Source organism: Trichomonas vaginalis, chromosome III (genome assembly GCF_026262505.1).
Source record: "Trichomonas vaginalis G3 chromosome III, whole genome shotgun sequence".
Lineage (NCBI taxonomy): Eukaryota > Parabasalia > Trichomonadida > Trichomonadidae > Trichomonas > Trichomonas vaginalis.
In genome coordinates this window covers 7,451,986-7,475,000 of record NC_067205.1, presented here as the reverse complement: position 1 = coordinate 7,475,000, position 23,015 = coordinate 7,451,986, and the positions used below count along the sequence as shown (strand labels likewise).

General features: G+C 34.2%; 10 protein-coding genes and 8 pseudogenes across 18 annotated transcripts, besides 1 other annotated feature; 11 read left to right on the top strand and 7 right to left on the bottom strand.

Moving 5' to 3' along the window:
* Window positions 1-148: 148 nt before the first annotated feature.
* Window positions 149-731, bottom strand: TVAGG3_0658930 (annotated as a pseudogene). The gene has a single exon. A coding segment is annotated over exon 1 (583 nt).
* A 1,162-nt stretch (window positions 732-1,893) lies between these two features.
* Window positions 1,894-23,015: part of a mobile genetic element that runs on past the window's edge.
* TVAGG3_0658920 (uncharacterized protein) lies at window positions 2,130-2,450 on the bottom strand (the record flags this gene model as incomplete). The annotated part of the gene is made up of 1 exon (XM_051241946.1): window positions 2,130-2,450. One exon carries the CDS (start codon window positions 2,448-2,450, stop codon window positions 2,130-2,132), a length of 321 nt encoding a protein of 106 aa, XP_051088533.1.
* TVAGG3_0658910 (protein of unknown function, DUF4107 family) lies at window positions 2,655-3,092 on the bottom strand (the record flags this gene model as incomplete). Its single annotated transcript, XM_051241945.1, has 1 exon — window positions 2,655-3,092. One exon carries the CDS (start codon window positions 3,090-3,092, stop codon window positions 2,655-2,657), a length of 438 nt encoding a protein of 145 aa, XP_051088532.1.
* On the bottom strand, window positions 3,617-4,216 carry TVAGG3_0658900 (uncharacterized protein; the record flags this gene model as incomplete). Its single annotated transcript, XM_051241944.1, has 1 exon — window positions 3,617-4,216. A coding segment is annotated over one exon (600 nt), but the record flags the coding sequence as incomplete, so codon positions are not given.
* On the bottom strand, window positions 6,496-7,270 carry TVAGG3_0658890 (annotated as a pseudogene). The gene has a single exon. A coding segment is annotated over exon 1 (775 nt).
* Window positions 7,288-8,020, top strand: TVAGG3_0658880 (annotated as a pseudogene). Its single transcript has one exon. A coding segment is annotated over exon 1 (733 nt).
* On the top strand, window positions 8,464-9,363 carry TVAGG3_0658870 (keratin-associated protein family; the record flags this gene model as incomplete). The annotated part of the gene is made up of 1 exon (XM_051241943.1): window positions 8,464-9,363. A coding segment is annotated over one exon (900 nt), but the record flags the coding sequence as incomplete, so codon positions are not given.
* On the top strand, window positions 9,487-10,291 carry TVAGG3_0658860 (keratin-associated protein family; the record flags this gene model as incomplete). Its single annotated transcript, XM_051241942.1, has 1 exon — window positions 9,487-10,291. A coding segment is annotated over one exon (805 nt), but the record flags the coding sequence as incomplete, so codon positions are not given.
* Window positions 11,048-11,599, top strand: TVAGG3_0658850 (integrase core domain containing protein family; the record flags this gene model as incomplete). Its single annotated transcript, XM_051241941.1, has 1 exon — window positions 11,048-11,599. The coding sequence occupies one exon, from the start codon at window positions 11,048-11,050 to the stop codon at window positions 11,597-11,599; it is 552 nt and encodes a 183-aa protein (XP_051088528.1).
* On the top strand, window positions 12,070-12,796 carry TVAGG3_0658840 (annotated as a pseudogene). Its single transcript has one exon. A coding segment is annotated over exon 1 (727 nt).
* TVAGG3_0658830 (KilA, N-terminal/APSES-type HTH, DNA-binding family) lies at window positions 13,664-14,456 on the top strand (the record flags this gene model as incomplete). The annotated part of the gene is made up of 1 exon (XM_051241940.1): window positions 13,664-14,456. A coding segment is annotated over one exon (793 nt), but the record flags the coding sequence as incomplete, so codon positions are not given.
* On the top strand, window positions 15,074-15,650 carry TVAGG3_0658820 (organellar and viral DNA polymerase type B; the record flags this gene model as incomplete). Its single annotated transcript, XM_051241939.1, has 1 exon — window positions 15,074-15,650. A coding segment is annotated over one exon (577 nt), but the record flags the coding sequence as incomplete, so codon positions are not given.
* Window positions 16,445-17,515, top strand: TVAGG3_0658810 (annotated as a pseudogene). Its single transcript has one exon. A coding segment is annotated over exon 1 (1,071 nt).
* Window positions 17,871-18,846, top strand: TVAGG3_0658800 (annotated as a pseudogene). The gene has a single exon. A coding segment is annotated over exon 1 (976 nt).
* TVAGG3_0658790 (uncharacterized protein) lies at window positions 19,327-19,825 on the bottom strand (the record flags this gene model as incomplete). Its single annotated transcript, XM_051241938.1, has 1 exon — window positions 19,327-19,825. A coding segment is annotated over one exon (499 nt), but the record flags the coding sequence as incomplete, so codon positions are not given.
* TVAGG3_0658780 (uncharacterized protein) lies at window positions 19,849-19,995 on the bottom strand (the record flags this gene model as incomplete). Its single annotated transcript, XM_051241937.1, has 1 exon — window positions 19,849-19,995. A coding segment is annotated over one exon (147 nt), but the record flags the coding sequence as incomplete, so codon positions are not given.
* TVAGG3_0658770 lies at window positions 21,154-22,171 on the top strand (annotated as a pseudogene). The gene has a single exon. A coding segment is annotated over exon 1 (1,018 nt).
* Window positions 22,202-22,672, top strand: TVAGG3_0658760 (annotated as a pseudogene). Its single transcript has one exon. A coding segment is annotated over exon 1 (471 nt).

The window sequence follows — 23,015 nt, the reverse complement described above, 5'->3', positions numbered from 1 at the left end:
ATATTCTGCGCTTTTCATTGCCTTTTGCATGGCTGCGTCGTTATTTTTACTTTCTTGTGCTAAGTTTTCATACTGTACGGTTTGGTTTTGCAACTGTAAAAGTTTTTCTGCCTTTACATTTGCTTCAACTTCTTTTTTATACTCATCGCTATCCATATATGTCTTCAGGGCTTTTTTTTTATCTCTTCATCTTTCAGTACTTTATATTGAGTAGTATGGTTTTTCAAATTTATAACATCTTGTTCCATTTTTGCTACTTCTGCTGCTTTTTCTGACACTTTTTTCGCATATTCCTCTGTACTTAGTTCTTTCAGTTGTTCTTCTTTCTTCTTTTTCTCTACGTTTAACTCATTGAGTTTCTTTGTGTGTCTGTCATATTCTAGTTTCTTTTCGTTTTCACTTATTTGTTTCTGTATGTCTATGTTTGACTTTTTGACATCTGCTATTTGATTTTTGAGTGAACTCAAATTCATTTGACTTTGAGGGTTATATGCTGTTCCGTCTGCAGCTCCACCATAGCCTGCCATTTTCGCTAAAAGTGCCGCTCTTAAACCTCCACTCTGTGCACCAATAACTCGGTTTAAAAGCATAGGGTTGCTTGACATTTGTTGCAACATAGTGGGGTCATTCATCATTTGTTGTTGCAACTGTTGTTGTGGTGTCAGTTTTACTATTGGATGTTTCAATGCTCGCTTCCTCTTACGTATATTCTTACGTAGCTTACGTGGCATTTTAAGTGAAGTTAAAAAGCGGTTTTTGACAGATGTTTATATGACACTTTTTGTTCAGCTCAAAAAACTGCTCGGTCAAAGTGTTGTCAGTTTTGTAAAATAACCGTCCTATCTCATTCTATAAGGGGGAAAGGCTTCTCAAAGTATACTTCCTTGGAACGCCTGTAACTTTTCCTGTAGCGACGATAGACCCTTACTTGTCCGGACAAAGTTATACTATTTTGAGTGCTCTACAAAAAAGTCAATGGCTGGTCGGCTGGGGTTCGGTCCTCCTCTTGGGTCTTGGGAAAAATTTCTTATGGGCTAGAGGGCGCAACGCGCCTGGAAGCCCTCCGAATAAAAAACTTCATTTATACTAAACATCTTCAGGGCTAGAGGGCGCAACGCGCCTGGAAGCCCCACTACCTTTTTTTTTAGAAATAATTATTTTCATGAATAAAAGATTCACCACCATAATGAAATAAAAAATAAAAAAATTTTTAAAAAATAAACTTTAAAAATTCATGTCTTACGAAAAATTAAAACTTAGTTATGTTTATTATTTTATTTTTTTATTTTGTATGAAATGAGCGTCAAAACTAACGACGTGAAAACATTAGGATTCACAAACGAGGAAATAAAGGATATATTATTTAAGAAACTAATGATTATTTGAATTTATGAAATCAATTATTTGATTCATTCTTTCTTCAATCTCTTCTATTCTTTTTGTTAAATCATCAATTTTCATTAATGAGGTGATTCTTGATTGAGGAATAGATTTCAAACTAACCACCCCCTTTATTTTTGAAATTTTGAATCCATCAACTTTAAACATTTTATTCAATTTACATGTTGTCAATTCTTCAAATAATTTTTTATTATTAGCATAATAGTCATTAAATTCTTCAACAGATGAAAAAATTTTTATTTCAGTAATTGGTTTAACAACGTTTATTTTTTGTTGAACATTTTCACCTTCATTTATTTCTTCCTCCTCTGTTTCATTTATTTTTAAAATCGGTTTCATTTATCATTAAATAAAAATTAGAATATAAGTGATGAAATATATTTTTTTAATTAATATTAAATCAGAAATGGCGGCAGGATTCTTTAAAAAATTATGGGATGGAATTAAGAAAGCTGTGGGTTGGGTTCATAAAAAGATTATTAAACCCATTGCAGTTAGTATACATATCATGGGTACGGCGGCACTGCGTTCCACCTTACCCATTATATGTGAATTTGACACTTTACGAAACCGTTAACGTATATTTTACAACACAAACAACAACACTAACTTAACCTTAAATATTTACAAAGCCACCAACCACTTCACCTCACTAACGTTTTCACCAACCACTTCACCTCACTAATGTTTTCACAAACGACTTCACTAATGTAAAAAAATAAACGTTCTCACTTACAAAAGTATTGCAACTCCTCCCATTGCTGTGCTTCATATAACAGCTCATAATCTTCTGACTCACTTTCTTCTTCATATAGGTCAAAATCACTGTCATAGTTTATACCTGTAAGTTTTGACAAAGCTAATGAAACACGCTTACCGTTTGTATCGTATGCTTGTATAAACTTTCCATTATGCTTGTAGTCATAAACGCTCAAACTAACTTTACCCTTTCTCCCTCGTATCTGATAGAATGTATTTTCACGAGGAACGAAGAACAAATTCTTGAACTCATGACCGTTGTAGTTTGTTATCTCAATAGTTTTCGTCATTTATATAAAAATAAAATAAAAATAAAATAAAAATAAAATAAAAAATTAATGATATCACCACTCCCACACGTATGAAAACATAGCACAAAAATAAATTTAGGTGAAGTGGTGAGATCTCACCTCTTTTTTCACCTGTTTTTTCACCCTGTTGAATTCACCTGTTTTTTCACCCTGTTTTTTCACCTCTTTTTCACCCTGTTGAATTCATTGCTTTATAACTCTCTTCCTTGGTTTCTTTTTAGTTGCTTTCTTCACGTCTGTCTCCAACTTGACTGTCTTTCTTCTTCGGCCGTAATGATACCAGTTACTTCCACCAGTCAATGGGTCAAATGGTCTTTCGTAAGGGTTTCCATACATTCCATAGGGACCATACGGAAGAACTACTGGTGGAGAAGAAACATTTTCTTTAGTTCCATCGACTCTATTTAAATGCATTGTTTCACCTTTCATCTGGTCATTAAAGTCTTTTGCGTGTTTTGCAAACTCATCGTCCTTTCCTAAAGCATTTTCTGACTCAGTCGCAACCAAATTGGATGCTTTATTTATGAGCCCTATTTTATTTAATCTTAACTTCTTTGCAACCCAGCCTCCAATCTTCCCTTTATTTGCATCTAATGTCTTCGAAACCCTTCCTCCACTCATTTTATTTACTGCGTCATAAGCTCCAAGTGCTTTTGCTCCAAATGCTAATGCTTTTGTTCCCATTGCGCCTAAAGCTGCCCAAGCTACCATTTACACCATATTAAAATCATCTCTCTTCAATATTATCTCATAAAAGTTCTCGTTACTGGAGAAAGTCAATGAAACATAACGTTCTCACGGGCTTCGCCCTCACCGCTTTGCGGTCTATCTAACTTATTTCTTATATCATCTATACGCTTCAAAATGTCTGAACAATTGCTAACATCTTCTACAACAGTTATTTCATCATGAATGACCTTCAAGAACAAGCTCATTTAATATGCTATTAAAATCATCTCAATAATGAGTCCATCCTTTCCATCTTTAGGTAGCACAACATCTTTCATTGAAGAAGGTTCGACAAGTCTTATGTTAAACTTACTGACAAAGTTTGTTATACTATAATGCTTTGGCGGCGAATACATATAGTTTGAAAGACATAATATAGATTCTTCAGCAAATTCACTTATACTGGATTTTATAACAATGTTCTCACGAGACCAAATACCACCAATTGACAATCTTGTAAGCAATCCTGCTGAACCTTCTACTGTAAACGTCGATGGTAACATTCCACGAAGGTCATCTATTGACATCGTTGAGTCACTGTATTTAAATATTTTCTTAAAGCAATCGTCATTATCTAACCATGCAATAGCTTTGAAGTTTTCATTCGAATATACATCTGCTTCATTAAATGTAAAACCTGACTTCTTTGCAGAGATGACTTTAAAATCTATTGCATTTGTTTCAAAATTATATGCTATGGTAACTTCTGAAGGTAATGGATGCCCTTCCGCAGTCAGTTGTTCTCTCACTACCGTTTGAAGCTTTGTGTTAAAAACTTTCATGTCATCTCCTGTGTCTAGGTTCACATACACAGCAACAGGGAAACTATCTTGCTTCTTTGTTTCATCATTATATCTACTACTAACATTAAAGTTCTTCAATAATATTGTTCTTCCTGCTGGAATACTTCGAACCTGTCTGATTTCAATAGCTTTCTCACCTCCTACATACTCTACCCAGTGTCTTGGATATTCATAAGTATACTGACTTTCTTGAATTTTGGTTGGTTTCATCATAACGTGTTCATAGTATATCTTTATACTCTTGTCAGTTAGACTCGGTGCTATGTTCTGAATATTTCTGACTTGCATTTTTAATGGAGATAAAATGAAGCATTTAATACATGATGTAGATGAAGACATGAATGAAACTACAGACAAACTTAACTCTTCTCTTATTCTTCCTTTCAGCAAAGATTATGAATTCTGTTCAAATGGTGTGTATTTCTATTGTGGAAAGATGGGTTCAGGTAAGACATTTAACCTCATTCGTCATATACTCATAACAGAGCGTTTAGGAAACGACTCTTACTATGACCAAATCATTATATCAGCAACTTCAGACTCTATGGACTCAACAGCGAAAACATTTATGTCAAAAGTTCAAGCCTCTGTCGTTAAAGTTCCAGACAGTGAACTCATTGAATTTCTTCAACGTTACATTCGACGTAAGAGGAAATATTATGCCATCGTAGAGTTCATACAGTCAGGAATGCAAAAGACTTCTGAGGAGATGGAAAGAATTATTGACAAACACCACTTACGTCAGTACTCAGGAGTTTACGATATGAAACGACTTACAAACTACATTCTATCAAAACTTTCAAAATACCCCTTCAAAAAGTATCCTTCAAACACTCTGCTCGTTTGTGACGACTTCGCCGGAAAAGGTTTAGTGTCAAAACCAGACTCACCATTAGCTAACATCATAACTAAAGTCAGACATTACCATTTAACTGTAGCAATACTTATGCAAACATGGCGTTTTCTTGCTTTAAACATAAAACGTCTCATAACTGACTTCGTTATCTTTCAAGGTTTCTCACGTTATGATATTGAACTCATTTGGAAACAGTCAGGTATAACATTACCTTTTGAAGAAATTTGGGAAGCATATAAGTCTCTCATCTCTCCTCGTTCATACCTTGAGATTCATATCATGACTAATACCATTAAAGTCAAAAATATTCCATGGGAACGACCAACATTGTTTTAAAGTTTAACCTTCAATTGACTGATGGTAAACAAATTCCATGCATCTCTGTCGCCATTTCTGTTAATATTTTTGCTGTCATTCATATCATCCACTTCCCCATCCGTTAGCTTTTGAGGATATGCGTTAGAATAGCTGTTCTTAAATGAAGGCTTTTCACCTTTGAGAGCATAAACTCTATAACTTTCTGCATACTTTATGTTTGAACCTCCTGAGCCATCATTGACATAAATTTTTATAGGCTTCCACCCTTTGTTCATATTCCTGCTTCTTCCCTTAGCTCTTTTGTTCAGTAGTTCTACATCTTTATACACAGCTCCTGTCTCAGTGAATTCAACAATATTTTCATTCGTTAGCTTTACATTCAAACCCTTGTCGAGTATATTGTTCATTTCATACATATAAAAGGTTTTTATTCTATATGAAATGAGAAGCAAATCCATCTTAGCTGGTGCCGTTAATGTTCCAATTGAACCAACATCAAATGTTGACTCACGAACGACAAACAATATTGTCATAAAGAACTATAGTTCAGAGTGTTTGAAAGAAAAAGAACCAGATCTTAAGTCGGTGAATTTAAACTCAGCTTCAAAACGCTAACGCTACATCAGATGTTAAGTTAGAGTATCCACCACTGGACCAAATTCTTTCAAGAGAAGCCAACGACAACCCTTACACAAATGTTCAAACAAATCCTTCAGATAACGTAGACCATTACCTTCTTCAGTTATACCAAACAATTTTACTCAAAGACGATAAGAAGCTTTTGACAAATCTTATAAGTAAGAACCAAATAATTCTAACAAAGGAGGACCTTGAAAATGTTATCTCACGAATAACAGGGAAACAATGTGTCATTGACTATCTCGACCCTGAAATCGAATGCTGTGGTCAAACTCCACTATTCATGAAAATAGGTAACATCCGCATCATTGAAACACCAGGAACTACAGGAGTTGAGTTTAAGTATAAATATTCGAACGAGTATACAAAACTATCTACTGATATAAGCTTTGTTTGAAATATGTTTTAGTAAATTAAAGCAGTCAGGAGGGCTCTTTGAGCCCATCTTGGCGCTTTGCGCCGTCAGTCAAAAAATTTCAAGTTAGCAATTTGTAATATCTATCCAAAACTTCTTCAACAGTATCGAACTCATCTTCATAATGCAAACCTAATCTTATTGACTTGGTGCAGTTTTCACTAACACAATATTTTTCTGTTCTCTTGACTGACATAACTAACTCATTTGTTTCATCAAACAGCAACAACCAAAGTTCATGACCTAATACATAACATTCATACTTTATATTTTTAGCTCTGAGTTCTCTTGTAAGCTGTTGCATTTAATATTTTCTAAAAAGTCAACTTCAACAGTCATTCGCACTGGTGCCTTCAGTTCTACAGGCTCTCCTTGAAAGTCAACAAGTCTGAATTGCATGTCTTTCAAATTATGAGGACTAATGCGAACCCATTTACCTAAATGAGTTGCTATGACAGGAACGTTTGGAATGAACATTGAATTGACTGCATAACAGAAGGATTTATATTCTACTGAACCTTTACTATTAACTCCTGAAATACCTGTGACATTAGCTATTTTTGACTCAATGTACAAACAATTACCATAACATACGTATGGAACAGATTTCATCTCAATCGTTTTGTCAACACTTTTCAAAGGAAATGTCATATGGTATGCACCCAAAAGAAGTTGTACTCTATGACTCATTCTTTATCTTAAACTCCTTCGCATAACTGAACTTCAAAACTCCTGCAATAAGTTTAACATTCATTAAGTTTTCTTCGTTATCCTTGTTTATTGTAGTATTTATGAGAGCATTTAACACTCCAGCTAATGTTTCCATCTTATATTCTACATTATTGTGAAATCTTATTTCGTGCTTCTTTCCATCTATTTCAAGCTCCATGAAATCTGTTTCATCAGTTATAACGAATGAAGCGATAGTATTGAAGTCAACCATTCTGAATGCAAGCGCCTCATTCTGTAGACCTAAGTTTGTTTGTAGCTTTACTGTCCCGTATTCGTTTGGGTCTGTACTTTGCAAATAGAACAACATTTTATTCTCATTAAAATATGAGTATAGCTGCATATGCGTATGAAGCTGACAGAGCTAAACGTTTATATTTTGGTCAATACTCTCTCACACTTACTGACAAATATATTGTTATCTGATGGAAATACCGAGAAATACATAACATGGAAGGACTATGAAAAGTTTGACCCTATTTTAACTCCATGTACTATGCCATTCATAAAGGGTGAAGTTGTCATGAAGAACGACACAACAGTATATAAGTCTGTTCATGAAGCGTTAGAATATATGTTGAATTATAATCCCGAAAGATTTGACCCAAGCACTACCATGTGCAATGCCTTTATTAAGGATGGTGAAATCGTAAGAGTTCCGAATTCAACGGTTTACACAGCTGTTCAAAACAGTTTACAAAACATTTTAGCGAATATCTTTAATTCAGAAACTACAGAAATAAAATTACCATATATAACAGATGCTAAAGAAATTAAATCAAAAACGACAACATTATTTACGTCACTTAATGATTTAATGACTTATATCATTAATATTCCTGCACCAACTACAGCATTTGATCCAAACTCGACGGTTTGCAGTGTACCTTTCATAAATGACAGTTCATTAATTACTTTAAGGGATTCGACAGTAAATGAATCATTAAAGGCGTCATTAATGAAAATCATTGATTTTAATTCATTCACGAATACATATAATTCATTCATTAATGTTTCATATGCTTCTAAAGAAGGTGAGCCAAAAACTATCGATAAAGCGGTGTATGAAATAAAAGCATCAACGACGAAATTGAATTCGTTAACTTTTGACGGTGATAGTTTCGTTAATGACATAACATCGGGGAAAACAATTTTAACGAAAGAATACTTAAAATCTCATGTTAGTGAGTTCGTTGAAATTGAAAAAGAAGGTGGAATTAAGTTCGATCCACTGAATTTCATTTTCAGCTTAGCGAATGCGGGTGTTATTTTCGCTGAATGGACAACTATACAGAGTGAAATAAATGCAATATGGACGTTTTTGGGGTCAAAAGCGGGAATGGGTGAGCTTGTAAATGCTGCAAGAACATTAGGTGAAACAGGAAATTTTGTAGATGGTTTTAAAAGACTTGTTTCAAATGTTTTAACAAACACAAAGAAATTATTTAGATATACCATACATAACGGTCAGATTTTCGAACAGTAGCAACAAACCCTCCGGTTATGGCTGCGTTGATGATGGTTAGAGATATAAAACCACGTAACGACGGGAACGAAGAACATGAACAACAGGATACTGGTCGGGTTATTCGAGACATTAAAAACGTGTATCCTGAAGTTATTGATTTATTTAGAGGAGTTAATGATTCAATTTCAAAACATTCTATAACCCTCGATGAAGAGAATAAATTAACAGATTATATATTCGTCATTATTGCAGAATTAATGAAGAGAATAAATGAAAAAGGAATTGGTGATATCATTAATGTCAGCGATGTAATGATGAAAAGAAATTTTGACTCATTATTTACAAAACCGAAAACAGAATATAGTCTTTATGACGTAATTACCGAATTAATGAAAAAGATTAATGATAATAAGAGTTCTGGCGGAAGAGTTGAATTAGAAGTGAATGATGTTAATGAGAAATTAGCCGAAAAAGCAGACAAAAATGAGCTTTTAGCTCTGAGTGATAAAGTCAAGAACCACGTTCATTATATAACTTCAGACGAACAAATTATAACGGACTACCATGGATATTTAACACGAAGTGATGAAGTGAAGACGGAAGACCCCAATGAAAGAAGATATAAATACATTCGTGCTAAAGGTTATGACATAAGCTGTACTGTACAGTATGACACGGGTAAAGCACCAGAAGCATTTAGTTATAACGATGAAATTTATGCCTCTACTTTCTCTGTTAACGGTGTATTAGTTGAACCAAGATTTACATTGAGAGTTAAGGCAAAAATAACGTTTGAAGATGCTATTAAAAGTAAAGCTGACAAAGTTGAACTTGAAGCAATGAACAAAGTTTTGAAATCTCATAAACACAACATCTCCGATATAAATGAACTTCAAGCTACATTAGACAGTAAAGCCGACAAGAACCATACACATAAATCCTTCACTACTGTTAGAGCAGACGACATAATATTGAACTATACCCTTGGTTCAAGTGCACCTTTAGAGAATCCAAGTACAAGCGTAAAAGATACACTAAACTCCTTAAATAACAAATGTATGAACATTGAAGGTCATGTCAGAAACTTTGAAACACATGAACTACCAGCAATGTTAGATAAAAAAGCAGATAAAGAACATACACATAACTCCTTCTCAACTGTTGCTATAGAAAGTATTGAAGGAACGGTTGGCGGAACTGGTGGGGATGCATTATATTATAAACCTCCTAACTTTCCACAAGGTTTAACATCGAATGAAAACATAACAACGAAGAAAGAAATTAGCTGTAAAAATGTTTATGTCATGGACGATGAAAATAATGTTAAATTCACTGCTCAAGATTTATATGATAATAAAGCTGACAAGAACCATACACATAAATCTTTCACTACTGTTAGAGCAGACGACATAATATTGAACTATACCCTTGGTTCAAGTGCACCATTAGAAAATCCAAGTACAAGCGTAAAAGATACTCTTAACAATTTAGATAACAGTTGCAGGAATATCGAAGATCATGCCAGAAACTTTGAAGCATATGAACTACCAACAATGTTAGATAAGAAAGCAGACAAAACAGAGCTTCAAACATTAAAGACAGAAATACTTCAAACATTATATCTTGTTGGTTCTATTTATACGTCAATGAACTCAACAAATCCAGAAACAGTTCTGGGTTTTGGTACGTGGAAGCAGATTGTAGATAAATTCTTATACTGTGCTAGATATTCAAAGCAAACAGGAGGTTCGAAGAAAATTAAAGAAGCAAACCTTCCACCGCACACTCATACAGGAACTACAAACACAACAGGTAATCATTCACATTCAATAACAAAAAGAGGTTATACAAATCTTGCAGCAGGTTCGGATAGACAGGGAATGAATAGATATGATATTTCAAGTGACCCAGTAGATTCAAGCACAGGTATTTTCTGTGGAACCACAGGTAATCATTCACACACTTTCACAACAAATCCAACAGGCTCGGGTGCAGATTATATGCCACCATTTGTGACTGTATTCGCATGGTACCGCGTTCAATGAACGCGCTTGAGCCTAGAATAAAATCTTTAACTTTACATAAATGAGCTTGAAAGAAGTATTCGAACAACATCCATGGAGGTCATTTAAGAAGTTCAATGAAGCAGCAAAAAGTTGGGGATTTACTAACAGAGCTGAAGTGAAAAAGTTCTTTGACAAAAATGTTGTACATCAAACAAAAATAAACCCTTACGACTACTTTTTACCAATTTACTCCAACACTCCTGACGCATACCAATTTGACACTCTCATTCAAAGCAGAAAAGGAGGACATAAACCATTCCTCATCTTCATTAATGTTAACACTCGTAAAGCATATGCATATCCAATGAAAAATAAAGGAACTCGTGAAGTGTTAAGAGTTTTACAAAAGTTTGTAGCAGAACATAGCCCAAGTACTTTAACATCAGACCAAGACAGTGCATACCTCAGCAACGAAATCACAGAATTTCTCATTAAGCATAACATAACTCACTACACTACTGAAGACCATAACCATAATATTTTAGGTATCATAAACCGCTTCATAAGGACGCTCAGAGATTTAAACTAAGAGCGAGACTTTACCGAAGAAACAATGAAACATTTCCTCGAAGTATATAATTCCTCAACACATTCTACAACAGGACATACACCAAATTCAATGACACAACAACAAGAAGAAAAGTATATACAAAAGAAACGAAGCCAAACACAAAATATCAGAAATTCAACACAATTTACCCTCATTCCTGGTACAAAAGTTCGTGTAGTTCTTGACGACAAACCGTTGACAAAGAAACGTTTAAGGTTAAGTAGAAACTATTATATCGTAGACTCTACGCAAGGTAATGGATATCTTATAAAAGCTGCCGACGACTCTATTGCGTTTTACCCTCGTCACAAATTAGTCGAAAGTAGTAATGGCAAACTTGCTGAAACCATTGACGAAGCAAAGCGAGGAGTGGTTATTGAAATACTTGGCTATAACATAAACGATGACACTTATAAAGTAAGATATGAAGGAGGCGTTGAAGATGTTATACCATCTAAGAACTTGAGAGAGTCGAAGCCAACACATCTGGGACCATTAGAGCTGGAGTACTGGAAAGACAAAAATATGCCAGAAAGAATAAGAAAATTCTTCTAAACTTTTTCGTTGGATGTAAATCAGACATGAACGAGAACAGTCATGATATCATTAATGATACCATATATTTTAACATAAATGAACAAAAATAATGTTTAGGTGAAGAGGTGAGATTTCACCTCCTTTTTCACCTCCTTTTTCACCGCTTAGCGGCTCAGATTGCTTTTGCTTTCTCGTGAATTTTCATGAATTTCCTTAAGATAGAAAAAATAAAGTTAGTTTTATTTTTATTTATTTTTTTATCTTGTATAAAAGATATGATTTCAACAATAGGTTCTACAACAATTCAAACAACTACAGCACCAAACTCTTTAGTCATGAATCCTACATCTATGTTAGTAGAGATGAAAAGCTTCATTCCTTCTTCATATACTTTTGAGACAGAAATACAAAGAATTAAGCAAGAACTTTTAACAAGTAATTTAGACTGTAGTGCGAAAGATGAAACAAATGAACAGTATCTTTATGACATGCAGGACATTATTGACCATTTACCCAAATTGCCTGAAATCCAACAACAAAAGCTCACTATTCATGAATTCGATGAAATAGAAGTGAAACCAACTGACTCAGTAGAAATAAAGAAGTTCATACGTAAGTAAACTATGAGTTTCTAGGATATCATTGCAACCATAAAGTTATGGACAAAGATTGCGACATGGTATATAAGAACATCTCTGACATATATAAATCTGGGAGTTTAAGACATACGACAACTTTGTTTCATTAGTTGCTGAATGTGTATGGCAGATAAGAGATAAAGATAAAAGATGTAAAATATGGAATGGACAAATAAAACCAACAACTTTTGAGTTAAAGAAAACCATTGACGCCTTAGTTGTTCTAGCAGGTCAAATTTCAATGTATAACGCAAAAATGAATCCGCAATGTTCAAAATGTAAAGCAGCAATGAGGAAATATAACTACTCCGTCAAAGAGATAGAACGTATGAGAAACGACTATGCTGACTTAAAGAAAGAAGCAGAAAAGCCAGCAGAAGATAAAATGGACATGTTAGCATTTCTGAACAAAAACTATCCAACAGCTGACGATTTCCTATTATCTGATGTCAAGAAGAAGTATAAAGAAACTTTCGGTATCGTTAAAACTTTTGATATCCTTCGTGAAGAAATAGAAGCTACAAAACTGTTTAGAATTTCAAATATACATCGTACAATTCATGTAAAACGCTTATAAAATAACTGGGGTGAAAAATTAGGTGAGAAAACGGGTGAAATCTCACCTCTTCACCTAAAATATATTTTTATTGAATTCAGCAACAAAAATCATGAATTTTCATTAAGATAAAAAAATAACGCTAATTTTTTTCTAAGAAAAATTTTTATTTTGTATGTAAAGACAGTAATGTCAAACATTGAGTTTGAAACAGTTAGAAAGATAGACAATGACACCAAAGTGGTTAGAATAGGTGATTTAAACGTAAGATACTCAAAGAAATACAACAAATATTCTTTGTCAGACATTATATCTCCATCTGGAAAGAAAACAAACGACTGGGTTAGAAATGCTTCAACTCAGAAAATTTTGACAAGAAATCCTGAGCTTATGATATCAGTAGCATTTCATGGAACAAGAGCATATCTTATAGACAAAAGTCTTATACCAATAGTTTTGTTATGGTTAGACCAGTTGTTGGATATAACTTCATAACTTATGGTTCATTCGACTCAGAACGTTGCAGTGAAGGCTTACTTTTATATCGTTCAGAAACCGAAGGACTTCAATACAAAAAGATATAAGATAGGAAGAACATATAATATAACTCAAAGATATGACAGTACAGTCAATAGAGTCAAGGTTGTGTTCGTTAATGATATGAGAGCTGCAGAAACAGAACTGCTTGAAAAGTTTGAGAAAATGTATGGTGCTCCCATGAAAGGTAAAGAAACGTTTGAAGTAGATGAGATAGATAAAGCTATAAAATTATTTGACGAAGTTGCTGAAAAATACATGTAAAGCGTTTATTTTTGGTCTTTTGTGAAAGTCAGAAAATAAAGTTAGTTTTTTATAAAATATTTTTTTATCCGGAATATAAAGACAGTAATGTCAATATCAGAGAACACAACAACTGCTATCGTTCATGAAGCCATAAATGAAGAATACGAATACATACAATATAACAAACAGTTACGTCTCATTCGTTCGGTCAAAGATGACATGTACCAAATGCAAAGTATAATGAATGCTCTTCGTTCTACAAAGCAAGCATATCATTGGTTTGAAAACCAACAGACAAAAGAACTTTTAGAAGAATTTCCTCATATGATTGCTTCCCTCGGAAAACCGAGAGAAGAGATTCCATTCGAAAATCGCAAGAATTTGGCACCTGGTTTGAAAGGTTATTATGTTCATAGACTTTTAGTAAATGCTGTAGCAATGTGGGCTTCACCTCGTTATGCTTGTTATATTTTCATGATGTTAGATGAACTATATAAAGCAGAACGTGAAGATATGGAAAAGAAACTTCAAGCAAAAGATGAAGTCATTGAATCCAAAGACAAAAGCATACAGAAAAGAATACCACGTTCGGTACCAAAAGGAAAGGAAAAGAGTTATAAGTATATGATTTACGCTAAAGAGTTGGAGAAAGAAGAAGATAGAGATATGGTTATGTTGCATTTAGTGAGAAGAAACAACAAGAGCTTTTATGACCTCGCTAAGATTTACAAATCTGACAGAAACTGGTTCTATCGTGAAAACTTACCGATTTCAATGACACCGAATGAAGATGTGAAACAAATAGTTCAAGACACACTTCCTCAAACACACTATAACATCAAAGGTTGCACAATACTTACATTCAAAGAAGACTTAACATTACTGAAGGAAAAAATAACAGAATATTTCGACAACTTCAAAGAGGAAGACTAACCAAAAAATATATTTTTGCTTAAATAGCTTCAGGGTCAATTTCTTCAACCATTTCACTTCCTTCGTCAATGTCAATTGAAGCTTCTTCAACTTTTGGTAAGAACTTTTGTATGACATCTTTGTTCGTTATTGTCTTCAGAGATGAAGGATAATATTTCACATTTGTTTCACCCTTCTTATATTCTTTCTGTTCGGAAAGATTTAAAGCAATACTGAAGAAGTCAATGTTAGAGTTCTTTATGACAGTATAATGAGTATCTTTGACATTCACGAAGAAACCCTTTTGTTTCAAAACTACTGCTAACTCTTGTGAAGTATAACGTTTGCGGTCAATGACGATAGCTAATGGTCTGACATACTGACCAAACTTAGATTCTTTCACAAACTTCTTGTTAAAGATAACATTGACGTTTGAAGCACTATTGAACTCATTCTTGATGGCAGTAGCGAGAGCATTGTATGAAAAGAACTTGCAATCTTGCATGTGTTTCATTAAAATAAAAATATTAAATTATTTTGAAAAATAACTTAAAAAATCTAATCTAATTTTTTCAAAAAATATTTTTTTATTTCCTACTAAAGATGTATCGGAAGTTGTCTAAGTTAGAACACTCGGAAATAAAACAACTTCTTACAGAAGCTAACATAGATGTTGCAAAACATTACGCAACAAACAAAAAAGCACTCGCTGACATCCTCAATGACTACAATGGTGAAATAACTTATGATAGAATTCATGAGTTCATAAAGCCGCAACGCGGCGAGGACGAAGTCCATGCAAGAGCATTTCCTTTAAATGACGTTGCTATTGACTTATATCATAGACGTTCAGTACCTCATGAAGTAAGAAGAGAAATGTTTGACATAACAAATGCAAACGTTGGTGAAACAAGAAGAAGAGACGACACACTGAAACAACAGAGAAGAGAGATGTTTAAAAGTGCTATAGAACAAGTTCGCAAAGCTAACGATGTCATTCGTTCCATTGACGACAAACCAAAAGAAGGTGAGAGATGGTTAAAGAAAGATGAAGAGAATAGGAAGAGAAATGTGAAGTCAGGCAATAGACTCATTGACTTTAACATCGAAGCTTTAGATGAACCAAACAGAGACTACTTACACAAACATTTCGGTAAGGTTTTCATGAGACTCTTAGAGAAGATTAAAATAAACTCCCAACAAAGATGGATGGTATGTTATAAACTTGGTGGAAAGTATGAATGTTCTACGTTAAACCTCAATAATATTGGAACATTACTACATCAGCTCTTGAAGGAGAACTTTATATCAGAGATAGAAGCAAATGCTGCAGGTATTGTTGAAATGCACTATGACTTCTTCTTGACAAACATAAAGAATCTTACTGAAATAAAGATGTATGATTTAACAGAATATGAAGGCTTAACGATGTCAGATGTAAAGAAAGGCAAACCAAAAAAAGAGACCATATAGAGATGAAAGCACACTGACAAATGACCAGAAAGCCATTTTGGAAGCTCTTAAGCAAACAGGAAAACCCAGCACTTATAGAAAGCTTTTGGAAAGATAATGGTGAAAAGAAGTTTTATAAGAAGAGAAGCGGTCAGTTCTGGAAGTATCTTTGCACATTACCTATAAATCTTGAACGCTACCAAATCTTCAATGAACTGAACAAAAGAACTGCAGCACTTATGACAGAAGACAATTGTTTCGTTTATGCTTGCATTCAGGCTGGAGTAAATGAAGAAACTATTGACCACATGAGAGAAGTCATTCGTGTTAGAGACTTTCCTCAAAGTAAAGTACAAGAAATTTCTGACGCAACAGGTATAGCATTTAATGTTACCATTGGTTATTTCAATGACTCAAGACATAATGAAATAAAGAGATACATACCAAAAGAATGTGAAACTGTTCGAACTATTGACTTACTTCTTGTTGAAGACCACTACATGCTAAATGAAAGACTTACCAATGACAACATATTTCATTCGCAACTATATAGAAATCTTGAAGGAGTGTGGTGGAATGAACATTGAGAAACAGATGAAGATTTATACAAAGAGAGAAGATAAATATGTAGTTCGCATGGATAGAACTACACCGCTATGGGATGTTATGAAAACATTGTGGGAGTGCAAATATTTCGAACCTATTTCTTATGGAGAACTTTTCACATATACGACTGACTTATATAAACAGAACCTTGCACCATTTAAAGATTTGACATATGCTCCAAAGTATTGTGTACAACTGAAGAAGAAAGCGAGTCAAAAGAAGTAAATAAATAAATGTAAGTTCATTCCTGAGCACGTTTTCTTTGCTGACTTTGAGTGTAGTACGATGGCTTTCATAAAGCTTTTAACATCTGTTATGACAGTGAAGATGGTTCAGTGAGTGAAAGCATTTGGGGTCAGAACTGTGCAACAGAATTTTTGGAACGACTTCCTGACAAGAGTTTAATATATTTCCATAACCTCAGCTATGATATAAACTTCATCTTAAGACACATGACAGAAGTGAAAGGAACTCCATCATTAAAGGTTCACGAACAATGCAAATAACTGGCTTATATAAAGGAAGGGCAATTATTATAAAAGACTCTTACAGTGTTATAAATAAGAAGCTTAAACTATTTCCTGCTATGTTTAACTTACAAACAGGACCGAAAGAAGTATTTCCATACAACTACTACAGCAGTTTGTTAGCAAATGACAACAGAACTGGTGTCATTTCTGAAGCATGTAAGTTTATCCAGGATGCAGATACATTTATGAAAAACATAGATTCCATCAAAGGTTGCAGAATAGATGAAAACCACTTCGACTTAGAAAAAGTATAGCACATTTTATTGCAAACAAGATGTAAGAATTTTAAGAGAAGGTTTTGTTAAGTTCCGCAATGACATATTGAAAGAATTTGATTTAAACGTTTATGACTACGTTAGTATTTGTTCAATTGCTAACAAATTATTTTGAGAACAGAGTGTACTTCCCGAATGGAAATCTTTATGACCTCTCAAATAAACCAAGAGAATTTATTTCAGATGCATTCAAGGTGGAAGATGTATGCTGTCAGATAACATGAAACAAAAGAGCGAAAAGAAACTCATTGCTGATTTCGACGCTGTTTCATTATATCCATCAGCTATAGCAAGACTTTATACTTTAGAAGGAATTCCAAAGGTTATGAGAAAGAAGAAATGTTAAGCACAGAGTATCTCATGAAACTTTATTCGATGACGACCAAAAGGAACCCATTGGTGAAAAGTTTATGTCTGGCTTCTTTGTTCTCATTAGATAAAAGAGATTAGCTACATAGACACTTTCCTTTAATAGTTTGTGACCCTGAACTAAATCCAGAACTTAACGTTCCCAGAAGTTCAAACTCTTGCTGTCTCATGTATTGTTGACCATTATAACATTACAAGACCTTATAAAATATCAAGGTGTCAAATGTGAAGTGTTGCAAGGATACTACTACGATGAAACAGAGATATTAGAATAAGAGATGAAGTAAAGAAGTTGTTTGAGTTAAGGTTAAAGTATAGAAAGAAGGAAATCCTTTGCAAAAATATAAAGCTCATTCTGAACAGTATTTTATGGCAAACTATTCTATCTCCTATTGAGTCAAAAATAACCATAGTAATTGACAAAGATGCTATAAGATATGCCATCAGAAACTACAACCATATAGTGAAGTTCGAAGGTTTGGATGGTTCAGATAAAACTATTTTCAAGCTAACGAAAAGCATTTGCAGACACTTTAACTTCTGTCCACTTGGTGTTAATATTCTGTCTATGTCGAAGAGAATAATGAATGAAGTATTCTGTACTGCTGAAGATATGGGACTTCAAATATTTTACCAGGATACAGATTCGATGCACATTTACAATGAAGATATCCCTCGTTTAGCTGAAGAGTTTAAGAAGAGATACGGTAGAGAACTTATTGGTAAAAACCTTGGTCAATTTCATAGCGACTTCGCAGAAATAACACCTGGAAAACAAAGTTTAGCATACAAGTCAATATTTTGTGGAAAGAAGACCTACATAGACTTACTCACTAACGATTTAAATGAAGTTGCATTTCACTGCAGAATGAAAGGCGTGAAGCAAGATGTTATTACTTTAACCGCTAATGAAATGTTTCCTGACTCTGTTCAGTGTTTCTATGATGAAGATAAAGGTTTAATGGTTCCGCAAGGAAAATTTGACAAAGACTCTGAGTTCAGTGTCATGAAACTTTATAAAGCACTTTATGACGGTCAAGAGATTGGATTTGACTTATGTAAGTCATGTCAACCTTGCTTTGAAGAGAAGTTTAACTTCTCAATAACGACTAAAACAAGCTTTATTCGTAAGTTGAAGTTCTGAGGTCATTTATTTTTGTCAGCAATGAGGTCATGAATGAGGTCAGCAATGAGGTCATGAATGAGGTCATGAATGAGGTCAGCAATGAGGTCATTCGTGATAAAAATAAAGCTAGCGTAGATTTTACAATACTGCGATGGTAGAGTTTAAGAGTTGTGCTTCAATGTAGAGACAGTCCTTATGGTCTGGAGGCAAGAACACTGGGCAGTTATGGTCATGAGTGGAGAACATGTCTATCCAAAACTCACGATTGAAGCCAGTTAATTTATAGTATTTAGGGTTAGGAAGTGGTGAAGTTCTTGTATGACCAATGAACTCATTTTCAACTCCCTTACTTAAGTTTGAATATAATATAGCTTGCTTTCTATCCCAAAATGCCAGGTGTTACAATCTTTGAAAATTCATTTTTCCTCGGAAGCATTGCATCATAATTGAAAACATTCTTGAAATCATCACTTGGTTCAGAGATTTGAAATCTTATATGTAATGGATTTTCTTTCTCTTTAGCGACTTCATTGAATGGTGAGAATACAACAAACTGACAGTCATGTGTTCCATCTTCATTTTCATTAAATTCATAATGAAAGTCTATAAGTTGTGGCTGACTACCTTCTTCTTTCAGTTGTGCAAGAAACTCACGTAAAGGCTGTAAAGTTTGTACTTCAATGTTGAACTTTTTCTCGAACATCTCATTAAATGAAATCATACATTGTTGCAATGTTGTATCGTCTTTAAAGTATTTGTATATGTGAATGTTTTGGGCGCTTAAAGACTGTTCGTCATTTTCTATCTCGACTTGAAGTATAAAGTCAACCTTTCTGAAAGCACGTGTTATATACATAGATGTTATGCCAATGTACTTCTCTTCATTTATGTTCACAATCCAGTCTGTTGGAAACTTAAACGTTACTCTGTTCCCCTTTATTTTGACGTCAGGGTTTTCACTACTGAACGCAACAGATAAAGGTATTTGTCTATACATTTAATTCGGATAAAAATAACCATTTACTCTTTCTTTGCTTCAGCTTCTTTAGCTTTTGCTTCAGCTTCTTCTCTAGCTTTCTTCGCCAGCAAACGTGGGTTCTTTTGTCTTCCAGCAGCTAATGCAGCAAGTTGTTTTTCACTAAGTTTTCTCTTTGGTCTCTCTGGCTTTTGTTCCTTCAGTTCGGATAAAATTTGCTCACGAATTTCTTTCTTCAATGCTTCAACATCTATGACCCCTTGGGTCTTGTCCGTAGGACTTGTCTGAGTCATTTGACTGCAGATAAAAAATAAAATTAAAACTTTAACCGATGTAAAATGAGCTTGTCAAAATCAGAGCGAGAGTCTATTATATTAAATGACGCAAGAGGAATACAACATTCTTTCTATTACGTAAGTCAGAGTAAAGATGGTAAAATATATGTAAGAAAAAGAAAGGTTCCATTAGCGAATGCAGAAAGCGACAACATTAAGGTGCATGGCAAGGGTGAAGACCATATAAAACCTTCTGTTCAAACTGAAAAGTCAATAGAACCAGAAGAAAAGAAGCCAGATGTACTTTCAATAACGAACCAAGAGCTTATTGCAAAGTTCGTGAATTTCATTGAAAAGCAAACCGAGTCAAAGAACCCTGACCCACCAGTGAAAGAAGTTGAGACAAAAGAGAATGTACAGTTCATTGAAAATGTCAAGAAACAACTTCCACCACGAATGTCAAGAAGAAGAGTGAGAATAATGAAGTAAATAGATATTTTTATCCGAAGTAAATACATGCAGAACGAACAGTTAAACGAATTTACTCCAGCAGAGCATATTCATCAGATTCGCTCATATTTCGATATCATAGACAATGCAGTTCAAATTGGTGACACTAATAGAAAATATTCTGACGCAAAGATTCCATCACAACCTGGAACTGCTAAAGATAACACATGGGTAACATTCAATCTCTCACCTCCTGGTGAAAATATGTTGGACCTTTACAATACATTCATTACGTATAAAATGGAAGGTCAATTTATTGTAGATAAAGAAATTGGTTCAGGTTCCAATAAAACAAACCCACCAGGATTTTGGATTGGTTTCGATGACGCTTTCTATGCAGTTGCTGGATATCAAATCCTTGCAAATGGTCGTATCGTATATTCTCAAGACAACGCAAGAGAAGAAGCATATATAACTTCAAACTCACAAACTACCGAACAAATAAAGAAAGTAGATGTTTTCTCAAAGACTCGACATGAAGATGTATGGAGTCATTCGGGAACATGCAGAACAGGACAAATTGTTAGTGGTCCAATTACAGCAGGAAAATCATTTGATTTTAAGCTTCGTTTAAGAATTCCTGTTAGAAGATTCCTTCCATTAGAAGCTATTCGATTTATTCCAGCTTTTGCAGGAAACATTCAGCTTAAAGTAAAGTTCAGTAGCGACGCCTTACAATGCACATCTATATCTGTAAAATGATATCATTGCGTTCAATCCAACTCTTAAAGTTGCATTTGCTTCAGATTCAAATCCACCGACAAATAAATTTGTTCCATGGAATGAACCATTCACTATGATAACGAAGGCAATAGAAGCTAGTGGAACAGTTACTATTACAACTGTAACCCAGCAACTATTTCGAACAAAGATGGATTTTAATGAATGTTTCATTCATCCAAAGTCATTCTCTTTAGACCCTAACATTTATACAGAACTTGTAGAACATTATACAAACGAGGCTTTATGTTTTCCTGTTAAAGTTATGGATTGGATTCCTATGGACGGTTCATTCTCAAAGAATACAGATAGTTCAAGTGCAACATTTACAGCAGCTTATACGCCTATTAATGTTAAAAGTATTTGGGCACTATTTAGAAAGAAAGACAACTATTATGTTAATTTTGAGAGCCCTAAGTTTAAATATCTTCAGCTTTCCATGGGAGCTTATGGAAATATGCCTGCAGAACCTGAAAAATCATATGGACCTGTATTTTATGAAATGGTTGCGAACGCTTGCAATACAAACAATGATATGATTGGATTTAATGAAGATGTTATGAGGTCATTGGTGGATGATGGTAGTGTGGAACATAAATGGGATAGCTATGACAACACACATTTCTTATGTGGTTTTCCAACAGAAGTGGACTTTTGCTTCCAGCAAGGTCAAACATCTACTGCTCCAATAACATACAAATTGTCTGTTAAAGGACCTATTGAACTAGCAACTGAAAACGTACCAAAGCCACTTATTGGATTTATGAGGGATTGTTGCTTTGCCATTCAGGTGCGTGCTAATGGAATCCCAATAATAAGATTAGATGACTATAACTTAGCTACGGACGACAGTGAGGAATAAAGGATGAACGTTTATTTTTAAAGCTTATAAATGAGTTCTTCATCAAGCTCTCGTGAACCTTCACCATCTATGAAACAAACTTTACCAAACGATTATGGGAGCACCTATTGAATATTTCTTACGAGCTGCACAATGGCAAAGAGCAGTCTCACCAAGGTTAGGTGTTCCACCAGCTCCTGTCAAAAATAGCATTTGGTCAAGTCCTTATATAAAATATGGTCTCCCACTAGGTTTGCTAGCTACAGCAGGAGCAGTAATGATGTTGAAAGAAATAAAGCAAATGTTGTAAATAATACTGAAGTAGCTGAAGTTAAACAAACTCCAACACCTTCGCCAAAACCAACGTCAAAACCAACGCCTTCACAAGCAAAACCTTCAATGACTCCTGAACCTATGGAAGTACAAACTCCTGTTCAAAAGTCAACTCCTAAACCGACTCCAACATTTAAACTAGAACCTACACCACAAATAAATCGTAAAACTCCTGCGTTTCCTTACTGAAAAAAATAACGTTCTTTTTATTTAATATTAAAATTTTTATTTGATTGAAATGACAAATAAAGTCACTGAAGCAATGAAGCAAAAGTTCTTGGTAGAATACATTAAATCAGGAACTATTCCAGAAGGTTTTTACATTCATACTATGAAGGATGGTAGAGTTCAGTTTAGAAAGATAAAGCAACCATTAGATAAAGAAGGAATTTTGAGAAAGATTAAACTTCATGAGGACAACATTGCTGAACTTAGGAAGAAGTTAGAAGAGTTGGAGAAAGGAAGAGAGTTATAAAGCAATGAATTCAACAGGGTGAAAAAAGAGGTGAGATCTCACCACTTCACCTAAATT